Below are 27437 nucleotides of genomic sequence, written 5' to 3'. Positions count from 1 at the left end.
TTCTGGAAGGGGAAAATTAAAAGAGAAAAAAAAAAAAAAGTTAATTATGGTAGAATTTTTTTATTTTAATTTTTTAATAAACCACCGGTTTTTAGCGAATGGTTTCCAGATAGACCTGAGCGTGCCAGAGGATGTGGGAAACAAAAAGCAATCAGAAGATATTCGGGGTTTCGTTTGAATCAGATCTTTGGCATAAGGCGGTAAATGTCAGCTTCTTTAACCACTTAATGACCGCGGTGTTACACCCCCTTCCTGTCTCGGCCATTTTTCAGTATTCAGAGCTGAGGTACTTTGACATTTATTCCGTCATGCAACGCTGTACTGAAATTAATTTTATACCATTTTTTAAAAATGTTTTGGGCACCTCCCTCCTGGGCCACACATTTCTCCTCCACCGCACCTCCCATCTGGGCCGCAGGTTTCTCCTCCACGCACCTCACTCCTGGGCCACAGGATTGTCCTCCACCGCACCTCCCTCCTGGGCCGCAGGATTGTCCTCCACCGCACCTCCCTCCTGGGCCGCAGGATTGTCCTCCACCGCACCTCCCTCCTGGGCCGCAGGTTTCTCCTCCACCGCACCTCCCTCCTAGGCCGCAGGTTTGTCCTCCACCGCACCTTCCTCCTGGGCCACAGGTTTCTCCTCCATGGCACCTCCCATCTAGGCCGCAGGTTTCTCCTCCACCGCACCTCCCTCCTGGGCCGCAGGTTTCTCCTCCACCGCACCTCCCTCCTGGGCCGCAGGTTTGTCCTCCACCGCACCTCCCTTCTGGGCCTCAGGTTTGTCCTCCACAGCACCTTCCTCCTGGGCCGCAGGTTTCTCCTCCACCGCACCTCCCATCTAGGCCGCAGGTTTCTCCTCCACCGCACCTCCCTCCTGGATCGCAGGTTTCTATTGCACTGCACCTCCCTTCTGGACCGCAGGTTTCTCCTCCATGGCACCTCCCTCCTGGGCCGCAGGTTTCTCCTCCACCGCACCTTCCTCCTAGGGCCACAGGTTTCTCCTCCACCGCACCTTCCTCCTAGGGCCGCAGGTTTCTCCTCCACCGCACCTTCCTCCTGGGCCGCAGGTTTCTCCTCCACCGCAGGTTTGTCCCCCACGGCACCTTCCTCCTGAGCCGCAGGTTTCTCCTCCATGGCACCTCCCTCCTGGGCCGCAGGTTTCTCCTCCACCGCACCTTCCTCCTAGGGCCGCAGGTTTCTCCTCCACCGCACCTTCCTCCTAGGGCCGCAGGTTTCTCCTCCACCGCACCTTCCTCCTAGGGCCGCAGGTTTCTCCTCCACCGCACCTTCCTCCTAGGGCCGCAGGTTTCTCCTCCACCGCACCTTCCTCCTAGGGCCGCAGGTTTCTCCTCCACCGCACCTTCCTCCTAGGGCCGCAGGTTTCTCCTCCACCGCACCTTCCTCCTAGGGCCGCAGGTTTCTCCTCCACCGCACCTTCCTCCTAGGGCCGCAGGTTTCTCCTCCACCGCACCTTCCTCCTAGGGCCGCAGGTTTCTCCTCCACCGCACCTTCCTCCTAGGGCCGCAGGTTTCTCCTCCACCGCACCTTCCTCCTAGGGCCGCAGGTTTCTCCTCCACCGCACCTTCCTCCTAGGGCCGCAGGTTTCTCCTCCACCGCACCTTCCTCCTAGGGCCGCAGGTTTCTCCTCCACCGCACCTTCCTCCTAGGGCCGCAGGTTTCTCCTCCACCGCACCTTCCTCCTAGGGCCGCAGGTTTCTCCTCCACCGCACCTTCCTCCTAGGGCCGCAGGTTTCTCCTCCACCGCACCTTCCTCCTAGGGCCGCAGGTTTCTCCTCCACCGCACCTTCCTCCTAGGGCCGCAGGTTTCTCCTCCACCGCACCTTCCTCCTAGGGCCGCAGGTTTCTCCTCCACCGCACCTTCCTCCTAGGGCCGCAGGTTTCTCCTCCACCGCACCTTCCTCCTAGGGCCGCAGGTTTCTCCTCCACCGCACCTTCCTCCTAGGGCCGCAGGTTTCTCCTCCACCGCACCTTCCTCCTAGGGCCGCAGGTTTCTCCTCCACCGCACCTTCCTCCTAGGGCCACAGGTTTCCCCTCCACCGCACCTTCCTCCTAGGGTCGCAGGTTTCTCCTCCACTGCAGGTTTCTCCTCCATGGCACCTCCCTCCTGGGCCGCAGGTTTCTCCTCCACCGCACCTTCCTCCTAGAGCCGCAGGTTTCTCCTCCACCGCACCTTCCTCCTAGAGCCGCAGGTTTCTCCTCCACCGCACCTTCCTCCTAGAGCCGCAGGTTTCTCCTCCACCGCACCTTCCTCCTAGAGCCGCAGGTTTCTCCTCCACCGCACCTTCCTCCTAGAGCCGCAGGTTTCTCCTCCACCGCACCTTCCTCCTAGAGCCGCAGGTTTCTCCTCCACCGCACCTTCCTCCTAGAGCCGCAGGTTTCTCCTCCACCGCACCTTCCTCCTAGAGCCGCAGGTTTCTCCTCCACCGCACCTTCCTCCTAGAGCCGCAGGTTTCTCCTCCACCGCACCTTCCTCCTAGAGCCGCAGGTTTCTCCTCCACCGCACCTTCCTCCTAGAGCCGCAGGTTTCTCCTCCACCGCACCTTCCTCCTAGAGCCGCAGGTTTCTCCTCCACCGCACCTTCCTCCTAGAGCCGCAGGTTTCTCCTCCACCGCACCTTCCTCCTAGAGCCGCAGGTTTCTCCTCCACCGCACCTTCCTCCTAGAGCCGCAGGTTTCTCCTCCACCGCACCTTCCTCCTAGAGCCGCAGGTTTCTCCTCCACCGCACCTTCCTCCTAGAGCCGCAGGTTTCTCCTCCACCGCACCTTCCTCCTAGAGCCGCAGGTTTCTCCTCCACCGCACCTTCCTCCTAGAGCCGCAGGTTTCTCCTCCACCGCACCTTCCTCCTAGAGCCGCAGGTTTCTCCTCCACCGCACCTTCCTCCTAGAGCCGCAGGTTTCTCCTCCACCGCACCTTCCTCCTAGAGCCGCAGGTTTCTCCTCCACCGCACCTTCCTCCTAGAGCCGCAGGTTTCTCCTCCACCGCACCTTCCTCCTAGAGCCGCAGGTTTCTCCTCCACCGCACCTTCCTCCTAGAGCCGCAGGTTTCTCCTCCACCGCACCTTCCTCCTAGAGCCGCAGGTTTCTCCTCCATGGCACCTCCCTCCTGGGCCGCAGGTTTCCCCTCCAACGCACCTTCCTCCTAGGGCCGCAGGTTTCTCCTCCACCGCACCTTCCTCCTAGGGCCGCAGGTTTCTCCTCCACCGCAGGTTTCTCCACCATGGCACCTCCCTCCTGGGCCGCAGGTTTCTCCTCCACCACACCTCCCTCCTGGGCCGCAGGTTTCTCCTTGCCCGCATGTACCTCCTCCCCTCTGCTCTCAGTGGCTCCGGTTAGTCCTGCTGTGTGTATCTGGCAATGAATGTGTGTGTAGGCACGACAAGTGTCCGCAGTCCCTGTTCATTTAATGGACAGGGACTGCCGACACCTGTATTGCCCTCACACACAGGACATATATACAATCCAGGTGTCCTGTGTGTGACGGCACTACAAGTGACAGCAGTTCATGGACAGGGACTGCTGCCACTTGTAGTGCCGTCACACACAGGACTGTCATATAATAAAAGAGTGCGCCCGACAGCTTTGTACCGCGGCAAGCAGCAGGGTTAATTTCTTTTTTTCTTCTTCTTAATGTCCAGCCCCTGATTTTATTCACAACCCTCGGCACGCCCCTTCGTAAGTTTGGATTTGGCGCCCCCGGTTTAGATCATCGTTCAGGTAATTACATTCCCTGATACCCGACTGTCCACCAGAGGGAGCACTTACATATCTGTATATAAAATAGGAATAATTAAGTATCGGATTAAAAACTAGTTACAACAAATAATGACAAGGAAAATGCTACAGTAACTGAAAATGTGTACGCGGAAAAAAAAAAAAGAGGAAAGGACACAGCAGTTTCCCTTTAAGACGTGGGAACGGACTGATCTGCTAGCCGGGAAACCTGAAACATTGCACTACAAATAACTCTACTATTGCCTAAAATGTCAACTCCGTACTGCATGTGACAAGCTGACACCGGCACGCATCCTCTCTGTCACAGCGGTATTCCGGCGGAGGGAGCAGTTACACCTGAAAGGTTAGCGTTGTAACTTGACTTGTCAGCCGGCCGGCACGCTTGCACTCGGCGGTTTGATACACAGCTGGCTGGGCTCCCCGGCGACACGGGGAAGGATAGAGACAAAACGCTCCGATTTTATGCCTCGCTGCAGCTAACGGCCTTCCCGGGATAGATTTAAGCGAGAACTCTGCGGAGAATGGTTTGCGTTTAGGCTGACTTCTGAAAATAACCCCAATGCAATGTAAAATAAATAAATACCAGAGACAATGTACAAACACCCTCCCTACTTTCATAGTCTTACCTCTGCTTTCCTGTTACAGTAATTATACAGGGTGTCTAAAATGACCGAGTAGTCTGATAAGCACGAAAGTTACACTCAGGGCTCTAAGAAATCAGTGCTCAATACCAGAGCTAGTTAGACAAGCCCCCCCCCTTCTCTGCAATACAAGCCTGTGTGAAGACAATTATGCTGAGGGGTGTAGCTGTTACTCAGCTCTGTCACCACACATGGGTGTGCCTGCTACTCTGCTCTTCAGTACAAAGCACAGAGGGGTGTGGCTGTTACTCAGCTCTGTCAGCACAAAGCACTGAGGGGTTTGGCAGCTATGTAGCAGTGTCAGCACAGAGGGTTGTGGCTGCTACTCCGCTCTGCAAGGACAGAGCACTAAAGGGTGTGGTTTCTACTCAACCCCGTCAGCACAGAGCACTGAAGGGTGTGGCTGCAACTCTGCTCTGTCAGCACAGAGCACTGAAGGGTGTGGCTGCTACTCTGCTCTGTCAGTACAGAGAACAGAGAGGTGTGGCTGCTACTCCGCTCTGTCACTACAGAGCACTAAGGGGTGTGGCTGCTGCCCAGCTCTGTCAGCACAGAGCACTGAGGGGTGTGGCTATTACTCAGCAATGTCGGCACAGTGCTCCGAGGGGTGTGGCTGTTACTCAGCCCCGTCAGTACAGAGCACTGTAGGGTGTGGCGGTTACTCAGCTCTGCCAGCCTAGAGCAGAAAGCAGCATTTTCACTGAGAGTGAAAGCTATTTTAAAGTCACAAACCATAACATGCAGGGCTACAGAACTCAAGAGATAAAAAAAAAACATGTAAAATAGCCCACAACCCCAGGGAAATATACTTACAGGCTCCAGCTCCCACAGGACCTCCCCGTACCACCGCACGCCTGGCTAACTGATAGGGGCTTCTGGGTATGCGGGAACACGGCTCCTCCTCCTGTGACAGCACTCAGTCTTAAGTGGCCAATTTCCAGGCCGCAACACTGCCATGGGGGAGAGACCATGATGTAATTTCCTTAGCTAAGCTCCGACACCAACCAACATTAGATCTTAGACAGGCGGGAACACTGCTGCGTGTAGATGATGGGAGAATGAGGCTCAGGGAGTTTCAAAGCCCGGGAAGCGTGGGTAACCTGTGTGGCAACTCCTGTTACCATTGCATCACCATGTACCAATCATGATGATGGAAAAGTTAGGGTGGCAACAGACAAACCTTGGCTTCCCCTAAAAGAGGACCTGTCTGAAATCTGCCTCTGCTGACTTGCCTAGGAGGTCACCCTGACTCTTCCTTCACTACCTGATGAGTCAAGGAGTTGGAACAAAAGTCTGTATATTAAAGTGTCCTTATATATCCCTGGCAAAAGGTTACAGATCCCCTTCCTTAATTCCCCCTCAGAAAAAAAAAAAAAAAAGAATAACAGAGAAGAGGGAAAAATGAATCTCAAAAACACACAGTTTAGATTTTGGGCTGTCAATACTCTCCTCACCTGAGGGTCCCCCCCGAGGCATTAGATGCCTTCCCTCCAAAACACATCTCCCCATCACCTCCCATTACACTGGAACATGAACGCAATCTATTTTGCTTTCAGAATGTCACAAACCATTAAAAGAAAAAAAAAAAAACAGCCTGGATTCTGTCTAATGAACTTGTCACCATTCAAGTATTTTTAGGAAGAACTCAGTAAAGCAAATTAATATTTAAAGGGAATCCAAACTCAAAGACAAAAAAATGTAATAAGTTGCAGCTTACCAGTCCGAAAATATGGTGGGTGCACTGGTTTCCACTTTCTCAGGCTTTTGTTATTTTAACCTGGTGATCCTGCCAGTGACACACTTCCTGCGTTTAGCCATTTGCACGGCGTTCAGATCGAACAACGGACAGTAGTGCCATCTTCAGGGGGTCTATTTATGCAGAAGATGCGTCATAAAATCAATTAATATCTAAGAAATTGGAATTTTTTGATTGGAACTTTGAAGTTATACACCGAAGCCGGGTTACAAAAGCTCTGGCAGCGAGAGGTTAATGTCAGGTCAGCAAAGCTTTTCCCCTGTGAAACTAATAACAGATCTAATCAAACAGCAGCACAGAGACATGTTCTCATATTAGAGACAGGCTGCGCTCTCCCATACCGAGCCTAATGAGTCTATACACCCCCTGGACAGGGACGCCCATGGTTATGACAGTCTAAAACGCAGGCAGACTCTCTAAATTCACTTTCCGTTATTGATTGGGCTACCCGCAGACATGGAACCGTGCGCTTAAAGAGACCCTGTCATGCTGAGCCTGATGAAGGGGACCCCGGCGTGGCCCCATAATGTCGTTATCAATATGACAATACGCGTCAATAAAAGACGCTCCATCTACCAGCTCTTCCGGTATGCTGGTGACATTTTGCTACTTCATAGATTCCAGCGGTGCCATACGCAGTCATTTCAACAACCGTTTACAAAGGGTTTTGACTGCGATGGGATACCCATTGGATCTTAAAGAGACCCTGTCACCAGACCATTCATTTCACCAAAAATCTCTCTTAGGCCCGGTTCACACCTGAGCGTTTAACCGCGCGTTCCTACGCTCGGTAAAACGCGCAACAGGTGAAAACCCATGTTTGCCTATGGGCATGGTTCTCACCTGCGCATTTGACCGCGCGGTAAAACGCCATACGCCCAAAGAAATACAGGAGCTTCTTTGGGGCGTATTAACGCGCGTATCCCGCTGTATCCATCAGGATACAGCCGGATACCCCCTCGGAAACTCGTGTTTGCCGCGTTTCTTTTACCGCAAATTGCGGTAAAACCGCGCGGCAAACGCGAGTTTCCAATACGCTAAGGTGTTAACCTGCACATACACCTTGCAATCATCGGATGATACTTTTCGTCCGATGATCGAACCGTCGTACGATTTTCGTACGGCGAACCCATCCTGCCCCGATTAGCGCATGGTTGGATCAGCAGTAATTAAAAGAAAAGCACGTTGAAGAATTGCGGTTATCGACCGCCCGTATTTTCGTCTGCGCATGTGCAGTGTAGATCGTACGAATTTTGACGTACGGAAACGCCACCAACCTTGCGAGAAACGTAGAAGTTTTCTAACATGCTGGTTAGTCAAAAGTCGATCGATTGTACAGCATTTGCGTTTGTACAGTGCCCATCAACCTTACGAATATCGAAAGAAAACGCGATCGCATACGAAAATCGGCCGATATTCGTAAGGTGTATGGGCAGCTTTAGATGTCGCAGCTATGGGAAATGCATAGCATATAAAACATGAAGCAAGAAGAGGTTAAAGAACTCAATGACATCTTCTTTCCAAAGTCATGTCAGCAGAGGAGTGTGCAGACTAAGTTTGGCGAGGAGATAAATAGTATATTCCCTGGTGTGGGCTGTATCAGTGTCGGAGCTGGATCCCGAATCTCACTGTAAGCATTTAAGGAGCCTGATTAACATCCTCCCTAATCAAGAAGAGCTGCAAAGTATCGTTCCTCCTCTGTCACTACATGAAACCTCTGGGCTACAGTCAAAGGATTATCAGTCACTCTTGTGTCCTTTTAAGCCCAAATGAACTTTTGGTTTAAATCAGCTAAATACATTCCAGGTGCATCCATAAAAAAGGTGTGCAAAGTCTTTATAGTTTGTTTCTTTCTCTGCAGAGAAGGACCCTTGCTCTCGGTGCCCAAGCAGTGGTCTTTCTGCAAAGGTCCAACACGCCCCCCTGCAGAGTCAGACCTATAGCTGAATGGAGAGCTCTAGCTATGAATCAGCAATTGGCGTGCTAGACTTCTGTAGAGATATTACTGTTTAAACACAGAGGGTAAGAGACTTTGCAGTATGCTGGCAGGGAACATGCTCACCTAGTCAAGCTGTGGCTGCTTTCTAAAGCCTGCAGGAATTTGCATGTATTTAGCCTAAACTGAATATTCAGTTGGGCTTTTAAGAGCTTCAAATAGATGTAAAAACTACTTTAAGTCCATTGACATGCCAAGAAAAAACAGCAACCATTATAGGCTTTTTGAGACCCGCTTAGTACTATAGGGATCGAAGGAAAAGGTGGTTGAATTGGTCAGCACAGAACTGTCTATGCCTGACCTCTGGGATCTTAAGGCTACTCTGAGGCAAAAAGGAGACACAATCCCACCAATGTTTTGTCCCGTGGCCTGCTCCTATTTGGATAGTCCATGGTCCCATCGCGCTCCTGACCGCGTAAATCCCTTCAAGAATTGGGTGCTGCGGTAGTCAACGTGTGGCAGCTGTAACAATCGTGAGCTAAAGCAGAGACACCGGCACTCCAAATTTGCAAAATACGTCTATTTATTGACGTGCATTGTGGTAGAAAACAACAAACGTTTCGGGGTCACAAAGGATCCCCTTCATCAGGTAAAACAACAGAACATGTTTTACCCGATAAAGGGGAATCTTTGTGCCCCCGAAACGTTCGTTTTTTACCACGATGCACATCAATAAATAGACCTATTTTGCAAATTTGGAGTGCCGGTGTCTCTGCTTCAGCTCTGCTCCTATTTGGAGGTGCGTAGTAAGCTTCTCAGGATGCCATATGATGCAAGAAACCACCTTAGCCATAAACCTCTAGACTTAAGGAGTGGAAACACTACTCCAAGGCTCCCAAGACTTGGCTTTGCAATCAGCTGCTGAAGTCTGCTCTTGATTAGTGATGGTCTCGGGCGTGTTCGCAGCTCCATGTGCCGAGCCCGCCAGGAAGCTGACAGCGCCAATCACTGGTACTGCGACATTTCCCGATCTCTGCAGCTGCGGACCAGGAAAATGTCTCAGTACCTGTGATTGGGGCTGCGCGCTGTCAGCTTCCTGGCGGGCTTGGCACATGGAGCTGCGAACACGCCCGAGACCATCACTACTCTTGATGCAGTGATTAAATTATTGATTACATTTCTTTATATAGTGCTGACTATTTATGCAGCACTTTTACATAGTGCACATTTACACCAGTCTCTGCCCTCAAGGAGCTTACGAGTTCCTATTTTCACATGCATACATAAACACACACAGGGCCAATTCAGACATGAGACATGTTGTTTCTTTGAAGCCTGGGAGGAAACCGTAGTACCTGGAGGAAACCCACACAAGCACAGGAAGAACATGCAAAGCCCATTCAAACCCTGAAACACGTTTTATAATGAAAAACACATAGTTCCTATTCTTTAAACGTTCATCCTAATTTTTCCCCCATACCTCTTGAATGCCACCAGAAACATCCCCTAGAGACGTCCTTGTGTCCATGAGCAGCTGACAAAAGTCTTCATTTCTCTGAACTCTGTCACAGAAGCCCAAATCCAAATTGTTTTCTATCCTGGCAAAGTGCATTAGAGTTAAATGTTCTAACCCTTCCCCACTCTATAGAAATGTTAAAAAAAAAAAAGCTGTAAAAATAGATGGGCTTGAAGTTCTTTTGTTATTCTTATAATTACTTTTTACATTATGAGAGAACGGTCAAAATATTTAGCCTGGCACACCCAGAGTGACATCATTTATGTAATACAAAACCCATTGATAGTTAAAGCGGACCTTGTAGCAAAATGGAATTTTGCTTTGCTTTATAAATCACCTACTGTTAAAGGAGAACAATGGGGTTAAGGCTTTTCCCCATAATCTCCTTAGGGTAACGGGAGGACACAAACTAGCGTCCTCCCGTCACCCTAGGCTCAGTATACCGCGAGCGACATCGATGTCTGGATCCGCCAAGCTGCGTGAGTGACAGCTGGCTCTGCCTATCTAGAGGCAGAGCCAGCTGTACCCGCCCCCCCCCCCGTCCGTTCCGCCAGTCAGCGCTGGCCGATCGGAGCGGGGAGAGGGGAATCCAGCCCCTCCCCTGTCACGGCAGAGAGACGCGACAGGATCAAGAGGTGAGCGAACCCGGTATGTGTTCGCTCACCTCCCGATCTACTGAGCCGACGGGCAGTCGGCTAGAACTATGAGGTGAGTGAAAAGCACTCACCTCATAGTTCTCCTTTAATATATGTCAAATATTTAAAAAATTGCCATTATTCTCACTTTAATTGACCCCCCATCTTCCTCATCGCTGGGCGCCACGTCAACATCCTTCCGGTAAGATTATTGGGGAATGCAGAGCAGCCGAAATCTCACCAGAAGACATGCAGCAGAAGTCTGGTGCAAAGCAAGAGAATCTTCTTCAGCTGCAATTAGAGGTGCACCGAAATGGAATTTTTAAAACCGAAACGAAACCGAAATAAAAAAAAAATGTCAGGCCGAAACCGAAAATGTTTTTTATTTTTATTTTTTCAATTCCGTGACAGGGGAGGGGCTGGATTCCCCCCTCCCCGCTCCGATAGCGCTGACTGGCGGAACGGACGGGGGAGGGTACAGCTGGCTCTGCCTTTAGATAGGCAGAGCCAGCTGTCAGTCACGCAGCTGGGCGGATCCCGGCACAATTGTCGGGATCCGCTTCAGCGTTTCAGTATACCGCGAGCAGCAGCTCGCTGTATACTGAGCTTAGGGTGACAGGAGGACGCTAGTTTGTGTCCTCCAGTTACCCTAAGGAGAACTATGGGGAAAAGACTTAACCCCATAGTTCTCCTTTAAGTAAATTTTAAACCAGTATTCCCCCTTCCAACATCTCCCTATTGGCTGATAACTACAATGGGTACCCTGGTGGGCCAATTGGGAGGCAAGAAGGGCAAAGCTCTCTACCACAGGTAGAATACCCAGAGATATAAGATTCCAGGCCCCATACAAAATAATGTACTTTTTCGGGGCCACAGGAGAAGAATGATTATTTTGAAACGACAAGTCAGCTGCTGAGCTCTTTTCTTTACGGTAAGGTGCTCACTGACACAAAAAGCTTGTGAACTAAAAAAAAATTGTGCGTACTTACGTTTTTTCCTGTGGTCAACTAAACTCATGGCTTGTTTGGCTGAACATTTGGCAAACCAGTTGTCCCCGAGCAAGACAGTGACCTCATTGGTTTGGACGAGTCGACCTGGCATAAATGCTAGTGGGCCGAAGGGTACCTGAAAGGAAGAAAAATATCAGTAAAGCTCGAGGCTCGAAAAAAGGGGGTGCAGCTGAGAACAGAAAAGCTGGATTGAGTAACCATTTCATATAAAACCTAACTCTCGAGGCAGAAGCTTGTATTAAAAGATATGCACCAATAGCCACAAGGGGGGGGGGAAAAAAACCCTTGCAAGCCCGGATATTACCTTCTGCTACTAATGGTGACATCATCATTGGACTGCACATAGTGTACACAGAGCTGTGTGTGGGGCCCAGAGAATCCTCTCATTACCGACTGCCTGCAGATTACAGGGCAGCGTCTTGGCTCCTCCTATGTCACTATAGGGCTTGGGCTGGCAGGAGGAACTAAGGCACCCATCTGGGGACACTATGCCACACACCCGAAAGTATCATCAGCACTGTCATGTGTACTGCTCAATTAAAGTCAATGGGATCTTGCAGACCTGCATTTGATGTACAAGTAGGAACTATGGCACCCATGTGGGCTCACCATGCAGCACACCCGAAGTATCAGCAGCACTGTCATGTGTACTGCGTGTAATAGGTCAATGGGATTTTGCTGACATGCATGCACAAACCAAACGCACATCCAACATAGAAAATAACACCCATGGACACAAGCCCTTAAGACGTCAGGGCCGAGCCAGAGGGAATGGAACAATACCTACCATCATGTCATAGGACAGCTTATCGGGCAAAGACCCAAGCCTCTCCTGAAGAGCGTCATAGTCGCTTTCTACCTTCTTCCTGGAGGAAACAGACAGTTCAATTAAATACAGAAATGTCACAAAGTAGCTATTTAGAAATAAAGGAGGGAAAATAATGAGCAAATAACAATGGTTTATGCTTCCCATGCTCTGCAAGAGTTAGGTGCTCGTTTTAGTCTAGAGGCTGGACTAGAGCAAAATGACTTACCTGATCCCAGCTTGCTCTAAGATGTTAGACTGGTTCTCGCAGCCTCTTCTCGCATGGGCTCCGATGATGTAAGGACCGTTGACGTCTTCAAGTCTTATGCAGGTCCATTGACTTGCATTAGACATGGGGACACCAGCGGACAATCCGCACCAGGAGTGGAGTGGGAGAGAGGTGAGCCCTGACTGCTGTAGGAGTCAGGATCAGGTAAGTACAGCAGCTTTGAGTCACACAGACAAAACTAGCACAGCAGGGGAAAGTTTTTTGTATTTGCCCCAAGTTCTTCTTCAAAGGAATAGTTCACCGTTCCACTCACATGACCCCGGTCTTCAAGCGCCCCTGCTAACATAACATCTGATATTCAGGCTTGTTGACTGCATGTTGTCAATGGCGTACCAAGAGGCCTTGCTTGGCCTCTCCAAAGCATATCCGAAAAACTCCTAGCCTGATGGACTCTCCCCATCCGAGATGGCAGGACAGGACATCCATTGGAAGGGAGCCCCGCTAAGCTCAGTATTGTGCAACAACAGCAACAAAGGTGCTAGGAAGTAAAAGATGGTTAGGAACCAAAGTGCGAGAGCTTGGCGCCCAGGGGGAGGGTTGGGGGCCATGCTTCCAACAGTCAGCCTATACTGGGAAATTAGGGTGATCAGGGTAACTAGAAGGTCAACTGTTCACTTCTACAATGCTTCAAACTGGGGCTAACCCCCAACATGCCTTTGCCCAAGGGTCAGCTGGGTGTCCAGTGAGTCTGAACTTCTGTAGGTGATGTTAGAAGATCAGTGGACTTCCATTCGCTCTGCCGTGATCACATGGTTCTTGTACCTACTATGGGTGCCTGGGAGCCGCTCCAAATATGCAAAAAAAAAAAGGCAAAAACGTATCTCGAATCACTCGTAACGACAAGCAATAGTTACTCGACTTGGATAAGACTCAATTTTAGGGTTATCACTTTAGCTCAAATTAACGAGGGTGATGGGATTTTTTAAGTGCGTCGCCTTTATACAACTTTGTGCATCTTCGTTTTATGCTGTTTTGCTCGCGCGCGTGCCACTTTAAGCCGAGCTATATATTTGTTATTTATGAACACGACAGTTTCATCTGTTATGTTTAATGGAAACTTTGGAGATTATATTGTGTTTGTGTGCACTAAAAATAATTTCAGTGTGTTGTTAATTGAGAAAATATTTTTCATCAACATTTGCGCGAGTTTCGTTAGGCGTGCTCATGTTAAATCAACAATACTGTCTTAATTGTGTTTATTTCTTTATTTTTAGAAAACATTTGGCCCGAGGGTGTCTTAGGGGAATTTGTCGTGGGCATTCCTTGCAGCAATCCCATACAAGAATGCAGCCCAATGTCAATCCTCTGTCCTCTAGAACCACCACCAATGTCATTTCAGGCCAGCAGTGGGCAAACTCTGGACCTCCAGCTCTGGAAATCCCATCATGCATCTGCCCCTGGAAGTCATGCCTGTGCCTGTCAGAGTCTTGCAATGCCCAATGGCATTCGAAGTTCCACAGCAAATGGAGTGTCTACCCCTGTTTTAGAAGAATTGGGATCACATCAGTGGTCTTAATTCTTCCATGGCTGCAATCTGTATATTGATATACCCAACCATGATGCCCCATACTGGAGCTACACCAACGCACCCCCACCCCCCCTTTCTGAACCACCATCATATACTTTGCATGAGTGGTTGGAGGTTAGAACCCGTCAGACTATTTTTGCTTGAAACAAGCATCAGCAAGCCACTGAATTCCACCTAACAGCAAGTCAATCAGGTTCAAACAGGGCACAGTGGCTCCAGTGAGGCTGCTCCCAACATAAATGGGGTAACCCTTGAAGAGGGGACCCATCGAAAATCCCAGTGTACAAAGTCTAATAAGGACACCAAACAAAAATACTAAGAGTCTAAGTATTGGTATTACCCTGTTTCCCCGAAAATAAGACCTAGTTGCGACCATTCCCAGGGCCAGTGGTGGCATAAGGGGGAACTTGAAGAGCCGCGGGAGAGGCAGGAGAGAATCAGCGGTGCCAATGAAGCCAGCGCTAGAGGAAGTGAATCGGCAGCGGAGGGAGCAGAACCGCATAAGCCGATACCTCCTCTATAGGGCCGGCTCCTGTCACAGGCGGAGTGATACCAAATGTACTCCGCCTGTCAGGAATCGATAGTGGAAGTGCGCCTAAATCATTCTGGCCAGCGATTGGTTACCAAATTGCTCTTGGAAAGGTACGGCACCCCTGATCACCATATTTTGGTACATGAATAAGTGTGGATTGTTGTACCTAAAAAAAAAAAAAAATAAGACCTAGTGTGTTTTTTTGAGCCAAAAAAAATATAAGACAGTGTCTTATTTTCGGGGAAACACGGTAGCTAGTAGTAGTTAGCAATATTCAACTGGATTGTTGTAGCTTATCCAAGCCACTGCTACAGTTCAAGCTACAGGCTTCAGGAGAAGCTACGAAACGCCTTCAACATTACAAAACAAGTCCAGGTGAATGTGACCAACTATACCTAGCCATACCATGACCTGGCATACAAGTATTAAAGTGACACTAAACTCAGGAGATAAACCTTAAAACACATTAAAAGTACCTTAACTATGAACAACAATGTATCTTATTTGCGTATCACTCGGCTGTAGATCCTCAAATCATCTCTGAATTGGTGCTGACACTGTCCTTCCTTCTGGAGGGGGGCTACTTTTGTTCCCCATGGTCCCTGTGTGTGTTGTGAAGTAGTCACCGCTCCATGCTCACTCCCATGCTGGACTACAATCTCAATATGAATTAGTACACTAAACATGACATTGCAGTCCATCCCGGGGATGAGCTTGGAGTGGTGACTACTTTACAACACACACAGGGACCATGGGGAACACAAGTAGCCCCCCTCCAGAAGGAAGGACAGTGTCAGCACCAATTCAGAGATGATTGGAGGATCTACAGCCGAGTGATACACAAATAGGATACATTTCTGTTATTAGCGAAGGTACCTGAATGTATTTTTAAGGTTTCGCTCCTGAGATTAGTGTCACTTTAAATAGGCGACACCCATGATATACCGACACCATTTTCTAAACCTGATTGCATCTCTACATGGCTATTGAACTGGGTCCTGACACTCGCCTGAACTCCAAATGTCAGTTATGCCTGAGACTTAAGAAGTTTAGGTCACTTTAAATCACCCTCCCATTTGTTTTTTTTGGCATGCATAAGTCATGAAAGTGCAGCACGGACATCCGTAGACCCGTCAAAAAAAAAAAAGAAAATAGAATCTAGAACTCGTCCTAACATTAAAGATGACACCAGGCCCCAGGTGAAGAAACAGATATCTACATGAAATAGTAGCAATTCATATATGTGATTTTCACTGACGGATCTACTGATGCGTGTTTAAATAAAATATAATTAAAATGAGGATTATTAAAGATTCATGAACACAAAAGGTTTCTCTGGCTAGCGGCACATCGGCCTCCATTATAAGAAATCCACGCTGAAGAATTAGGACTTTTTTATGCTTATTGTGTATTGCAGGTGATTTTTTTGTTTGTTTGTTTTTCAGGTGAATTTGATAAATATCTTTTATCGATCTTTGATATTATGCCTTTCTTTTTTACAAGTGAAAATATTATACAGATTATTTGTATTTACCAACTGCCCCCAGCAGAGGCAAGTCTCACCAGAAGAGCAAAGACAAAGAAGGGTCACCGGCACTTCAAGATCATTGATCAACACTTGGTTTTTTTTTTTGACGCATGTTCATAACATCACAATCGTTTTGGGGCTGCGTGAAGTCCACTTCATCAGGCAGAACAGTGTGATGAATCAAGTGTGATCAATAAAGACGTATTGATTAACTATCTTGGAGTGTTGGCGTCCCTTCTTTTTCTTGTATTGAACAACGCCATAGCACCCACCTATCCACAGGGACTTATCGGTCAGGAGTGCGATGGGCTTTGGACATTCGTCAGAAAAGCAAGGCTCAACTTTAAGATGATCTCTGGTCTAAACCAAAATACACAAAACCCGCAGTAACCCCCTTTTTTTCTAATCTAAAGGTTTAAAAGAGAACTATGGGGTCAGTGTTTTTCCCCATAGTTCTCCTAAGGGTAACGGGAGGACATATACTAGCGTCCTCCTGTCACCCAAAGCTCAGTATATCGTGGGCTACAGCTCGTGGTATACTGAGACGCCGCAGCCGTGACCGATCCCGACAATGCTGTTGAGATCCCCCCAGCTGCGTGAGTGACAGCTGGCTCTGCCTATCTAGAGGCAGAGCCAGCTGTGCCCGCCCCCTCCACCGTCCATTCCTCCACTCAGCGCTGGAGGATCGGAGCCAGGAGGGGGGGAATCTCTGTGGGGAGCGGTGACTGACAGTCACGGCTCACTGCAGGGAGACAATCAGGAAGTGAGCGAGAGACGGTATGTGTTCGCTCACTTCCCGATCTATTGAGCCGACGTGTGACAGTTTCATTGTCACACGTCGGCTCAAACTATGAGGATGAGTGATTTTATCTCACTTCATACTTGTCCTTTAAATAAAAAAAAATAAAAAAGCTAAAATTACTTACCTGAGTCCGCGTCCCAGGTCCTTATATTCTGTTGGGCAGTGTGGGTCCTTCTTAAAGTGCCCATGTCGTTTCCTAGTTCACCGCCGGGGGGTTCTCACAAGGTCCTGGAGACTTTCAGTGGTGTCAAGACGCAACAGCTCCAAAAGGCGTCAACAAGACCAATCAGTGCATGTTCCCCATGGTCCCTGTGTGGGTTATAAAGTAGCCACCGCTCCAAGCTCACTCCTGTGATGGACTACAATCTCAATCCAAATTAGTAAACTGAACATGAATGTTGTAATCCATCACAGGAGTGAGTTTGGAGTGGTGACTACTTTACAACACACACAGGGACCATGGGGAACAAAAGCAGCCCCCCTCCAGAAGGACAGTGTCAGCACCAATTCAGAGATGATTGGAGGATCTACAGCCGAGTGATACACAAATAAGATACATTTATGTTAATTGGGTTTTTAATTTGTCCACCCCTGGGTCCAAGAGGAGAATTGGCCTCACTTTCAGAGATTATTCTCCACTTTCCTGTTGCATCTCCAGGACAGAAAGCAAAGGGGAGTCTCCCCAATGGGACATGCATGGTCAAAAAAATTCTGAAAAGGGGTTTTAACCCTTTGAAAATAAAAGGCTAACCGCAGTCACATATCAGGCTGTGCAGTCTTGCAGACTGAAGGAACACAACCGCCAGAGAAAACAGGTCTCACACAACATGTTATGATGAGTTTGGTGTTGAAGAAACTGGAGTGCCCTTCACAGAGCCCTGACCTCAAAGCTACTGATCATCTTTGGGATGAATTGCAATGCCGATCGTGAGCCAGGTCTTCTCATCCAACATCAGTACCTGACCTCACCAATGTTCCTATGGCTGAATGGGCTCAAATTACCAGAAGCACTCCCTAAAATCTTTTGCTTGATCCATCAACATGTTTCGATAAATTTGGTGTGAAGGAACTAGGCCAGACCAGCACTCACGGGATAAACTAAATCCTAGTGCCGCCATGTTCACCCTGATGAAGGGACCTTGCGTGATTCCAAAACGTTGGCTATGCAATGTATGCGACACGATACTTCAGTAAAAAGCACAAGGATTTAGTTCATCCTGTGAGTGCTGGTGATCCTCATTGCTGTTAACATTGCATATGCACAGCGTCCTCCTTGGACGTCATTACGAGCACCACTGCTATTTTAAGCACACTAGGCTACCTTTGGCTACCACAGAACTGGGTGGACTTCACGGAGCCTTGACCTCAACCCTGCTGATCATCTTTGAGATGAACTGGAGCGCATATTGTGAGCCCGGTCAACCTGCCCTCACAAATGTTCTTATGGCTGAATGGGCACAAATTCCCAGAGACACCCTCAAAAAAACTTGTGGACAGTCTTCCTAGTAGAGTGAAGGCTGTTATAGCCATCAAGTGTGTGACCAACTCCAAATTGGTGCCCATGGTGTAGGAATGGGATGTCCCGCAAGCCCGTATAGGTGTGATGATCAGATGTCCACCAGCTTTTGGCCATATGGCCCAGAGTTTAGTTTTAACCAAAACAAGAGAGGCTCAGGAACGGTTATCATTCGATGCTTCACACTTACCAGTGCTGGATTTTTTCTTGGCAGCCGCTGACCACCTGTCATGAAAAACAGAATAAAAGGTTTGTGAGAAAACACGACAAGACCATGTCGGTTCATCAGATACATGTTTAGGAGAAGCTCATGTCAGAGCTGAACATTGTTATTTGTCACCACAATAACACTCTTTGTTTTCAATCACAGGAGACATTATCAGTTTCCCCAAAGATAGCGGAACACGGCAGAAAGCGTTTATATATTATATTCCAGACTGACAGCCTCCGTACTGCATCTATAGAGGAGAACAACTTTAGTTCCTAGCTACCTTTGTTCCCCATGGTCCGTGTGTGTTAGTAGTCACCGCTCCAAGCTGGCTCCCGTGATGGACTACAATCTCGGATTTAGTTTACTAATTTATATTGAGACTGTAGTCCATCTCAGGAGTGAGCTTGGAGCGGTGGCTACTTTGCAACACACACAGGAACCATGGGGAACAAAAGTAGCCCCCCTCCAGAAGGAAGGACAGTGTCAGCACGAGTTCCGGGCTGACTGGAGGATCTACAGCCGAGTGATACACAAATAGGATACATTGTTGTTAATAGTTCAGGTACCTAAATGCATTTTAAAGGAGAACTATGGGGTCAGTGTTTTTCCCCATAGTTCTCCTTGGGGTAATGGGAGGACACAAACTAGCGTCCTCACGTCACCCTAAGCTCAGTATACCGCGAGCTACGGCTCGCGGTATACTGAGACGCCGCACCTGGAGCGGATCCCGTCATCTAAGTCGGGATCCGCTCCAGGTACAGCTGGCTCTGCCTATCTAGAGGCAGAGCCAGCTGTACCCGCCAACTACCCCGTCCGTTCCGCCAGTCAGCGCTGGCAGATCAGAGCGGGGAGGGGGGAATCCAGCCCCTCCCCTGTCACGGCAGAGAGCCGTGACAGGATCGAGAGGTGAGGGAACCCGGGATGTTTTCGCTCACCTCCCGATCTACTGAGCCGACCTGTGACAGTCTCATTGTCACAGGTCGGCTTAGAACTATGACGTGAGTGGAAATCACTCACCTCATAGTTCTCCTTTAAGATTTATCTCCTGAGTTTAGTGTCACTTTAAATCGGTGATGGAGCGGAGGGGGAGGGAGGCGAGTGCTGAGGATCGGATATTTCTTCTTTATTTGAGCCCCCTAGACAAAAGGTGCACTTAACCCTTGCAGTGCTGGGGCTAGCCCCACTGCAATTGTAAGCTTTTTAAAATTCCCAGAGTTCTTTCATTTGCTTTTTCAATATAACAATTCTTTGTTTCATGGTTACCTCTGAGGACACTTTAAACTATCTATGATCAAAAACTAAACAAAGTTATTTCTATAATGAAGTTCTTTCGCACTCCTAATAACTAGGGATGCCCCAATACCTGTTTTTTGGTATCGAGTACCGATATTTTTTTCCGGTACTCGCCTATACCGAATACCGGAAGTCCCATTAAGGAAGACGGGCGGTGTGTAATGACTCGCCGCCCAACTTCCTGATTAGCCAGCTTCCTGAAAAATAAGGAAGTCGTGGGGCAGGTAATAACTCGCCACCTGGCTTCCTGATTGACCGACACCTCATGACCTGCCGCCTGGCTTACTGATTGGTCAGGAAGCCAGGCAGCCTCAGCAAGTGAAGCCGGTGTTCTTTCGCTCGAAAGAACACTGGCTTCACAGGCAATCAGGAAGCTGGGCAGCAGTTCATGATCCTGATAATTGGGGCACACGGCACCGGTACTCGGTAGGGATGCACCGATACTGGATTTTTTTGGTATCGAGTAGCCTTTTTTTTTTTTCGGTACTCACCGATACCGAGAGTCCAATTAAGGAAGCCAGGTGGCGTGTAACGACTCGCCGCCCGGCTTCCCGATTGGCAGGGAAGCCGTCTCCATGCTTCTTGTCACTAGGTGACGAGAAAGCATGGAGCCGGTTTTCTGGCCAATCAGGAAGCCAGGCGCAGTGTAATGACGCGGCGCCCGGCTTCCTGATTGTCCGGAAAGCCGGCTCCATGCTCCCGAGTCACTTGATATGACTCGCTGTCCGGCTTCCTGATACCGGAAGCTCAAGTATCCGGCTAGGCATCGGAGCATTTGGGCGAGTACGAGTATTGCCCAAATACTAGTATCGATATATATATATTTATTTTAACAAAGAAAAAAAGATATCGGTACTCGATCCAGAAAAACTTATATTGGTGCATCCCTAATTATCAAACACAACTCTAGAATGTATTCCGATTAGAATGCTGATGTGATAACAGGAGAGGAACAGCGCCCCTTTAAGATGATCACATGTACGTGGGAGATTGAATGACAATCTCTGAAATCCATCCGAAGATATTAAAAAAGTATCAAACGGAGGTTTTCTTTTTTTCCTTTTCTCGGAGTTCGCCTTTAAACGCAGTTCATGAAAAAAAAAAAAACGGGAAGTTTGAAGTCGGGAGATCTTTAACGAGAAAAGTGCCGCCATGCTCGCTGGCAGCGGCAGAACGCGGGTAATGTATTTTTTATGATCCAGTAAATAAGGGCGGCTGAAGTAAAACATCATAAAAGGTTAACTCTGTTATTAAAAAACAAAAATAAAAGGGAATTCCATAAATATTAACAACAGCCGACCTATTAAGAGTGACGTACGGCCTAATTATCTCTTTACAGAGGACATTTCAGATAAACACTTCCAAACAAATGAACATAATATTTGCTGCAAAGTGAAATGGGATCGCTGCTGCCGGGGGGGGGGTTTTTAACTCGAGGTGATCCAAGAGGCAACGGGAGGACCGGTTCAGGAAACGGAGCTAAAACTAGGGGGCAAGTTTTGCATCGCTGCCTCCTAATAGCATCATCATCATCAACACAGGAGCCTCAGTACGCCAGTGCTCACGCACTAACAAGGAGCATGTTGCCAGGAGGATAGAGCGGAGTAAGTAGGGAGTCTGATGCTTCTCCTTCATTGTCCAGTCCGCAGGTAATATTAGGCGGGTGGTCATAATGTTATGGCTGATCGGTGTATGTATTTAGCCGTGTGCCCGGAGTTCGGCTTTAAAGACGGCAAACTTTATGGTCTGTAAAAAAAAAATCAACATACAAGTCGGTAGTTTGGGGGTGAGGAACGCTCCATATGTGACAATAGGATGCGGCCCCACGTGCCCGCCATAAATCTGCATTGATCTTTAAAGCTGCCATTTGACTCCGGCGGAAAACGATGCTCCGGTGCCCATTTCATGTCAGAAGCGGGAGATTTACGGCCGCCTGGCACAACATCTGCCGCCACATTTGTGCTTGCATCCGAGAAGGTACACAACGCTTCCCGCCGCTAAACAAACAAGTCTCCCGCTTCCTCCGGCCCGAGCGCAGGTTTGAATAATGCCCGGGAGGGGCCGAGGCCGCAAAAGCCAGCTCTATCAGCCTGATTGCTAGTCCTACGCCTGGCCCCACTCCAGGATATGTTAACACAACCTTGAAACGGAACAGGTGGAGCGCTGACCTGCGCAGGACGCCGAATTCATCCATCATGCGATGGCTACTACATAGGGGGGGTGTTTGTTTTAAATTGGGAGGCATACAGTAGGAGAGGTTGAGGTGAAAGGGAAGAAGATCAAAGTCAGCTTCCTTTTTATTACATATTACTGGGGTGTTTACAGGAAGCTATATACAGCACCCTGCCAGCCCCTCCCCCAGCCATGATCTGCCGCCTGCCATGGAGATGCACAGGGATGTCATCAGTAGGTCTCTGTGCAGCCATGATCTGCCTGCATTGTACAGAGAAGCACAGGGACTTAGAGATGTCATTCCTGGGTAAGATCTGCCTGCATTGCACAGAGAAGCACCAGGACCTAATGATGTAATCACTGGGTCCCTGTGCCACCATAAGCTGCCTGTATTGCACAGAGAAGCACAGGGACCAAGTGATGTCATCATTGGGTCCCAGTGCCACCATAACCTGCCTGCATTGTACAGAGAAGCACAGGGACTTAGTGATGTCATTCCTGGGTCCCTGCGCAACCATGATCTGCCTGCATTGCATAGAAAGGCAAAGTGATGTCATCCCAATGATACTGGGACCCAGAGTTGGATACCGATGACCCGCAACCCCCAACCGCACGGCTTCTCCCAACGGCCCCTCCATCACAGCTAACAAAGAAGTAGGGGCCCAACAGATGCAACCTCAGTGCTCAAAGGGGGACCCAGAATCTGACACTCCCGGAATTGTTGGCTAAAAAGTATCCTCTTGGAATCACACATGCGGCAAAAAACAGGTAATTGATCCGCATTTCTACCACTCCCCCCACCTACAAAGGAACATGGCGGCCGCTCAGGTCCGTATATATTGCTGGGGTCGTGATTCTTCGCTTCATGACGTTTGCCAGGCTGTGCCTCTTGTCAAAACTGCCCACTGAAGTCAATGGGACCCTAATGCACGTGGTTGCGGCACGGTATTACAATGTAACAACTATGGATGCACCGATACCATTTTTTCGGTACGAGTACTGATATTTTTTTCCCGGTACTTGCCGATACCGAGTGGCGATACTGGTTCTTCCACTAGCACAGAGTCGGCTTCCCGGGCAATCAAGAAGCCGGGTGGCGGGTCATTACCAGCTGCCTGGCTTCTTGATTGCCCAGGAAGCCGGCTCCATGCTGTTTTGCCGACTCCATTCTGATTGTCAGGGAAGCCTGTTTCTTGGCCAATCAGCATTGAGCCGGCAAAACAGCATGGAGCCGGCTTCCTGAATGGCCGGGAAGCTGGCTCCATTCTGATTGGTTGGGAAGCCAGCTCCATGTTTCTCTGCGGCACTGCCAGTCAGAGGAAATCTCCCTCTGAGCGGAAGCTCAGGTATCGGGGAAAGTATCGGAGCATTTGGGCGAGTACAAGTATTCGCCCAAATTCTCGGTATCGGTGCATCCCTAATAACAACCCCCCTGATATAAAAAAATAAAAAGGCACCCACAAGATGGCGATATCATCTCCTAACCGCCTGCAAGACGCCGCTGTTCAAATGCCTAAAGACCGCCGCCTGTGCAAATGCGGCCTCAAAGGCAGCGAGGATCGGTGACGCAGCCCGATGCAACATCTCTTCTTCACTCTTTCATTTGGCATCCGGGTGGAAATAATCTGCGGCGTCGAGATCAGACATGAACACATACATACGCCGCACATGCACACACGCGGCAATCAACGTTAGCCCGCTCATGCGTGCAGCCGGCGGAGGCGAGAGCAGCGCATTCATTAACCTCGACATGATAATCCTTTTCACCGCCGCATATTAACTAGTTACATATTCATAATCATTTACATTATTTAAAGGGCCGTCGATGAGATCCGCGAGACTATATCCATTAACGGCGGTGATAAAGGTTACAGAAGATATTTTACTTAATGTTTCCGAAGAAGCCGCTTTAATTAGCGAATATGCAAATGAAGCATATTTTTTTTTTGACGGATAGGGCCAATGCCACCGCTTCATATGTTCTTCTTCTACCAGCCGGAATGACACAAGTAAAACACAGACCGAATCTCTGGGCTGCAGATCGGCGCCATTGGACGCTTGAAGCTCCGGGCCCTCATTTAATAAGGTAAAAGGAGGCGGTGTGCAAAGGGCAGCAGCCTGTACCGGCCAATCAGGATTCACCTTTCGCCAGAGGTAGGCAACCTCGGCACGCCAGCTACAACTACATGTCCCATGGGGCATTGCAAGAGTCTGACAGCCACAGGCATGACTCCCAGAGGCAGCGGCATGCTGGGATTTGTAGTGCTGAGGTTGCCGGCCCCTGCTTTCAAGTAATGAAAGGTGATCCGATTGGTTGCTGGGCATCATGACGCTTGGCGTCTGGTTAAAGGGGAACTCCGATCAGATGTTAAGACCATTCTTTCTCTGCGTGGCTCCGTCTGCACAGACATGTCATCCATTAAGGCCCCAGTCACACCATCAAGAGTGCGTTCCAGTGCGTTCAGCCTCTGGAACGCACACCCGGCTGGCTTTTTTTTGGGGGGGCAGGAGGGGGCGTGGCGGTGCATTGAACTCAATGGCACCGCAGCCACGCCCTCCACACGCCGTGCGTCCGCCTGCACCCGAACGCATGGCGTGCCTGCGTTCCAGTCCAGTGCGATCTGCAAAAAAATAGAGCATGCAGCATTTTCTTGTTATCGCTTTGGAACGCACCGCAGTTGGTGAGAACAAGTCAGAAGCTGGTATGAACATCGTATAAGCAGGAGTAGACAACCTGGGCACTGCAGCTGTAACAAAACTACAAATCCAAGCATGCCTCTGGAGTCACGCCTATGACTGTTATTGGACATAGACGTCACACAATCACAAGAGCCAACGTTTCAAGACCACGCAGGGTCTCTTCATCAAGGCATAAAGAGTGACCTGGAGGCCACGCAGGGTCTCTTCATCAAGGCATAAAGAGTGACCTGGAGGCCACGCAGGGTCTCTTCATCAAGGCATAAAGAGTGACCTGGAGGCCACGCAGGGTCTCTTCATCAAGGCATAAAGAGTGACCTGGAGGCCACGCAGGGTCTCTTCATCAAGGCATAAAGAGTGACCTGGAGGCCACGCAGGGTCTCTTCATCAAGGCATAAAGAGTGACCTGGAGGCCACGCAGGGTCTCTTCATCAAGGCATAAAGAGTGACCTGGAGGCCACGCAGGGTCTCTTCATCAAGGCATAAAGAGTGACCTGGAGGCCACGCAGGGTCTCTTCATCAAGGCATAAAGAGTGACCTGGAGGCCACGCAGGGTCTCTTCATCAAGGCATAAAGAGTGACCTGGAGGCCACGCAGGGTCTCTTCATCAAGGCATAAAGAGTGACCTGGAGGCCACGCAGGGTCTCTTCATCAAGGCATAAAGAGTGACCTGGAGGCCACGCAGGGTCTCTTCATCAAGGCATAAAGAGTGACCTGGAGGCCACGCAGGGTCTCTTCATCAAGGCATAAAGAGTGACCTGGAGGCCACGCAGGGTCTCTTCATCAAGGCATAAAGAGTGACCTGGAGGCCACGCAGGGTCTCTTCATCAAGGCATAAAGAGTGACCTGGAGGCCACGCAGGGTCTCTTCATCAAGGCATAAAGAGTGACCTGGAGGCCACGCAGGGTCTCTTCATCAAGGCATAAAGAGTGACCTGGAGGCCACGCAGGGTCTCTTCATCAAGGCATAAAGAGTGACCTGGAGGCCACGCAGGGTCTCTTCATCAAGGCATAAAGAGTGACCTGGAGGCCACGCAGGGTCTCTTCATCAAGGCATAAAGAGTGACCTGGAGGCCACGCAGGGTCTCTTCATCAAGGCATAAAGAGTGACCTGGAGGCCACGCAGGGTCTCTTCATCAAGGCATAAAGAGTGACCTCTTTATGCCCTGATGAAGAGACCCTGCGTGGTCTCGAGGTGACTCTTTTATGCCCTGATGAAGAGACCCTGTGTGGTCTACAGGTCACTCTTTATGCCCTGATTAAGAGACCCTGCGTGGTCTCGAGGTGACTCTTTATGCCCTGATGAAGAGACCCTGCGTGGTCTCGAGGTGACTCTTTATGCCCTGATGAAGAGACCCTGCGTGGTCTCGAGGCGACTCTTTATGCCCTGATGAAGAGACCCTGCGTGGTCTCCAGGTCACTCTTTATGCCTTGATGAAGAGACCCTGCGTGGTCTCCAGGTCACTCTTTATGCCCTGATGAAGAGACCCTGCGTGGTCTCCAGGTCACTCTTTATGCCCTGATGAAGAGACCCTGCGTGGTCTCGAGGTGACTCTTTTATGCCCTGATGAAGAGACCCTGTGTGGTCTAGAAACGTTGGCTCTTGTGATTGTGTGACGTCTATGTCCAATAAATGGACATGTTGGATTATTCTACTGAGTGCTGGTAAATCCTTTTCTTATATGGTTCCTATAACAGGTGCCACGAGGAGCAATAAAACCAGTTCCAAGTCAAACCTCCTTTCCCCAATGACATCAGTCCCCAGACAGACACACACAAAGCCATAAATAAACACGGCGAGCACACGGGGCCAGTCTGTCTCATGGGCCGTGCACATGCAGAGAGGGTGTGAAGCCCACCAGCCTATAGAAGGCACACAGAGTCCACTGGCAGTTCTGATAAATATCCTCTAGATGGCGCCGGAGCAAACAAACAGCGGCGAGTGTCAGCGGCATGATGCAACTGTGCGATGACAAATGAGGCAAGCTGCTATTTCTAGAGCCGAAGTCAAGGGCAGGTGGCAGATCGTACAAAGGAATGAAGGGTGAAGGCTGATGCCGGGATCACGCGGGCGAGCGAAGGAAACATACGTTTCAATGTTCCGAGTGTAGAAAGTGGACACATGAACGTCCAAACTTTCCTGTATGGAAAAAGAACTACTCTGGAAAATTAAAAAAAACTTTCCCCAAGAGTTAAGTGCTTGTTTTGTCTAGGGGGCTATATAGTCACCTGATTCTTGGTGCCGTCTGGTTTGATAGACCGGTCCCCACAGCCCCTTCTCCCCCCGGGCTCCAGCAGTAGTAACTTTTTTTGGAAAAGCTTCAGATAAAGTGGGAAGGGTTTTGTGGTTTAAGAAATGAGGTCCCCATTTGAAAGATTTCCCCTCAATTTCTGTCTCTGAGCTCTACTCCAGCTATGCTTAAAAGTTGTCATTGGTCTGCTGCAGGCAGGAGGAAGCATGTCCTCAGTCTCCCCTCCCCGAGTGATCAGACTGCAACATTGTCATTTTTGTGCCCGATTTCATGCACTAAATAAAGAACATTTAAAGTAAAACCCGACACAAAAAGGTAACAATATATCTCACACATCTACAGGTTAAAGTAAATGTAAACACAATCTCTCCTTTTCCATCTCTCCCCCTCCCCCCTCCTTTGTTCCTCTCTCTCTCTCTTTTTCCTCCTCTGTCATCTCTCTCTCTCTCTCTCCTTTGTTCCCCCCCCCCTTATCCCTCTCTCTCTCTTCTCCTCTTCTCACCCCTCTGTCCCTCTCTCCCTCTTTTCCCCCTCTCTCTCTATCCCTCTTTTCCCCCTCTCTCTCCA

General features: G+C 49.3%; 1 protein-coding gene across 1 annotated transcript in view; it reads right to left on the bottom strand.

Annotated features, from left to right (window-relative positions):
* URI1 (URI1, prefoldin like chaperone) overlaps positions 1–27437 on the bottom strand; it is a 67077-nt gene that overhangs the window by 32851 nt on the left and 6789 nt on the right. The window contains exons 2-4 of the mRNA XM_018553094.1: positions 18437–18471; positions 12034–12112; positions 11226–11361 (exon numbers count right to left, since the gene is read on the bottom strand). Of these exons, the coding sequence (XP_018408596.1) occupies positions 11226–11361; positions 12034–12112; positions 18437–18471 (250 nt within the window). The remainder of the gene's footprint in view (positions 1–11225; positions 11362–12033; positions 12113–18436; positions 18472–27437) is intronic.

This window comes from Nanorana parkeri, unplaced genomic scaffold (genome assembly GCF_000935625.1).
Source record: "Nanorana parkeri isolate BGI_ZX_2015 unplaced genomic scaffold, ASM93562v1 scaffold6, whole genome shotgun sequence".
Taxonomy (NCBI): Eukaryota; Metazoa; Chordata; class Amphibia; order Anura; family Dicroglossidae; genus Nanorana; species Nanorana parkeri.
Note: the sequence above shows the minus strand (reverse complement) of the source record. Positions and strands in the feature narration are given on the sequence as shown.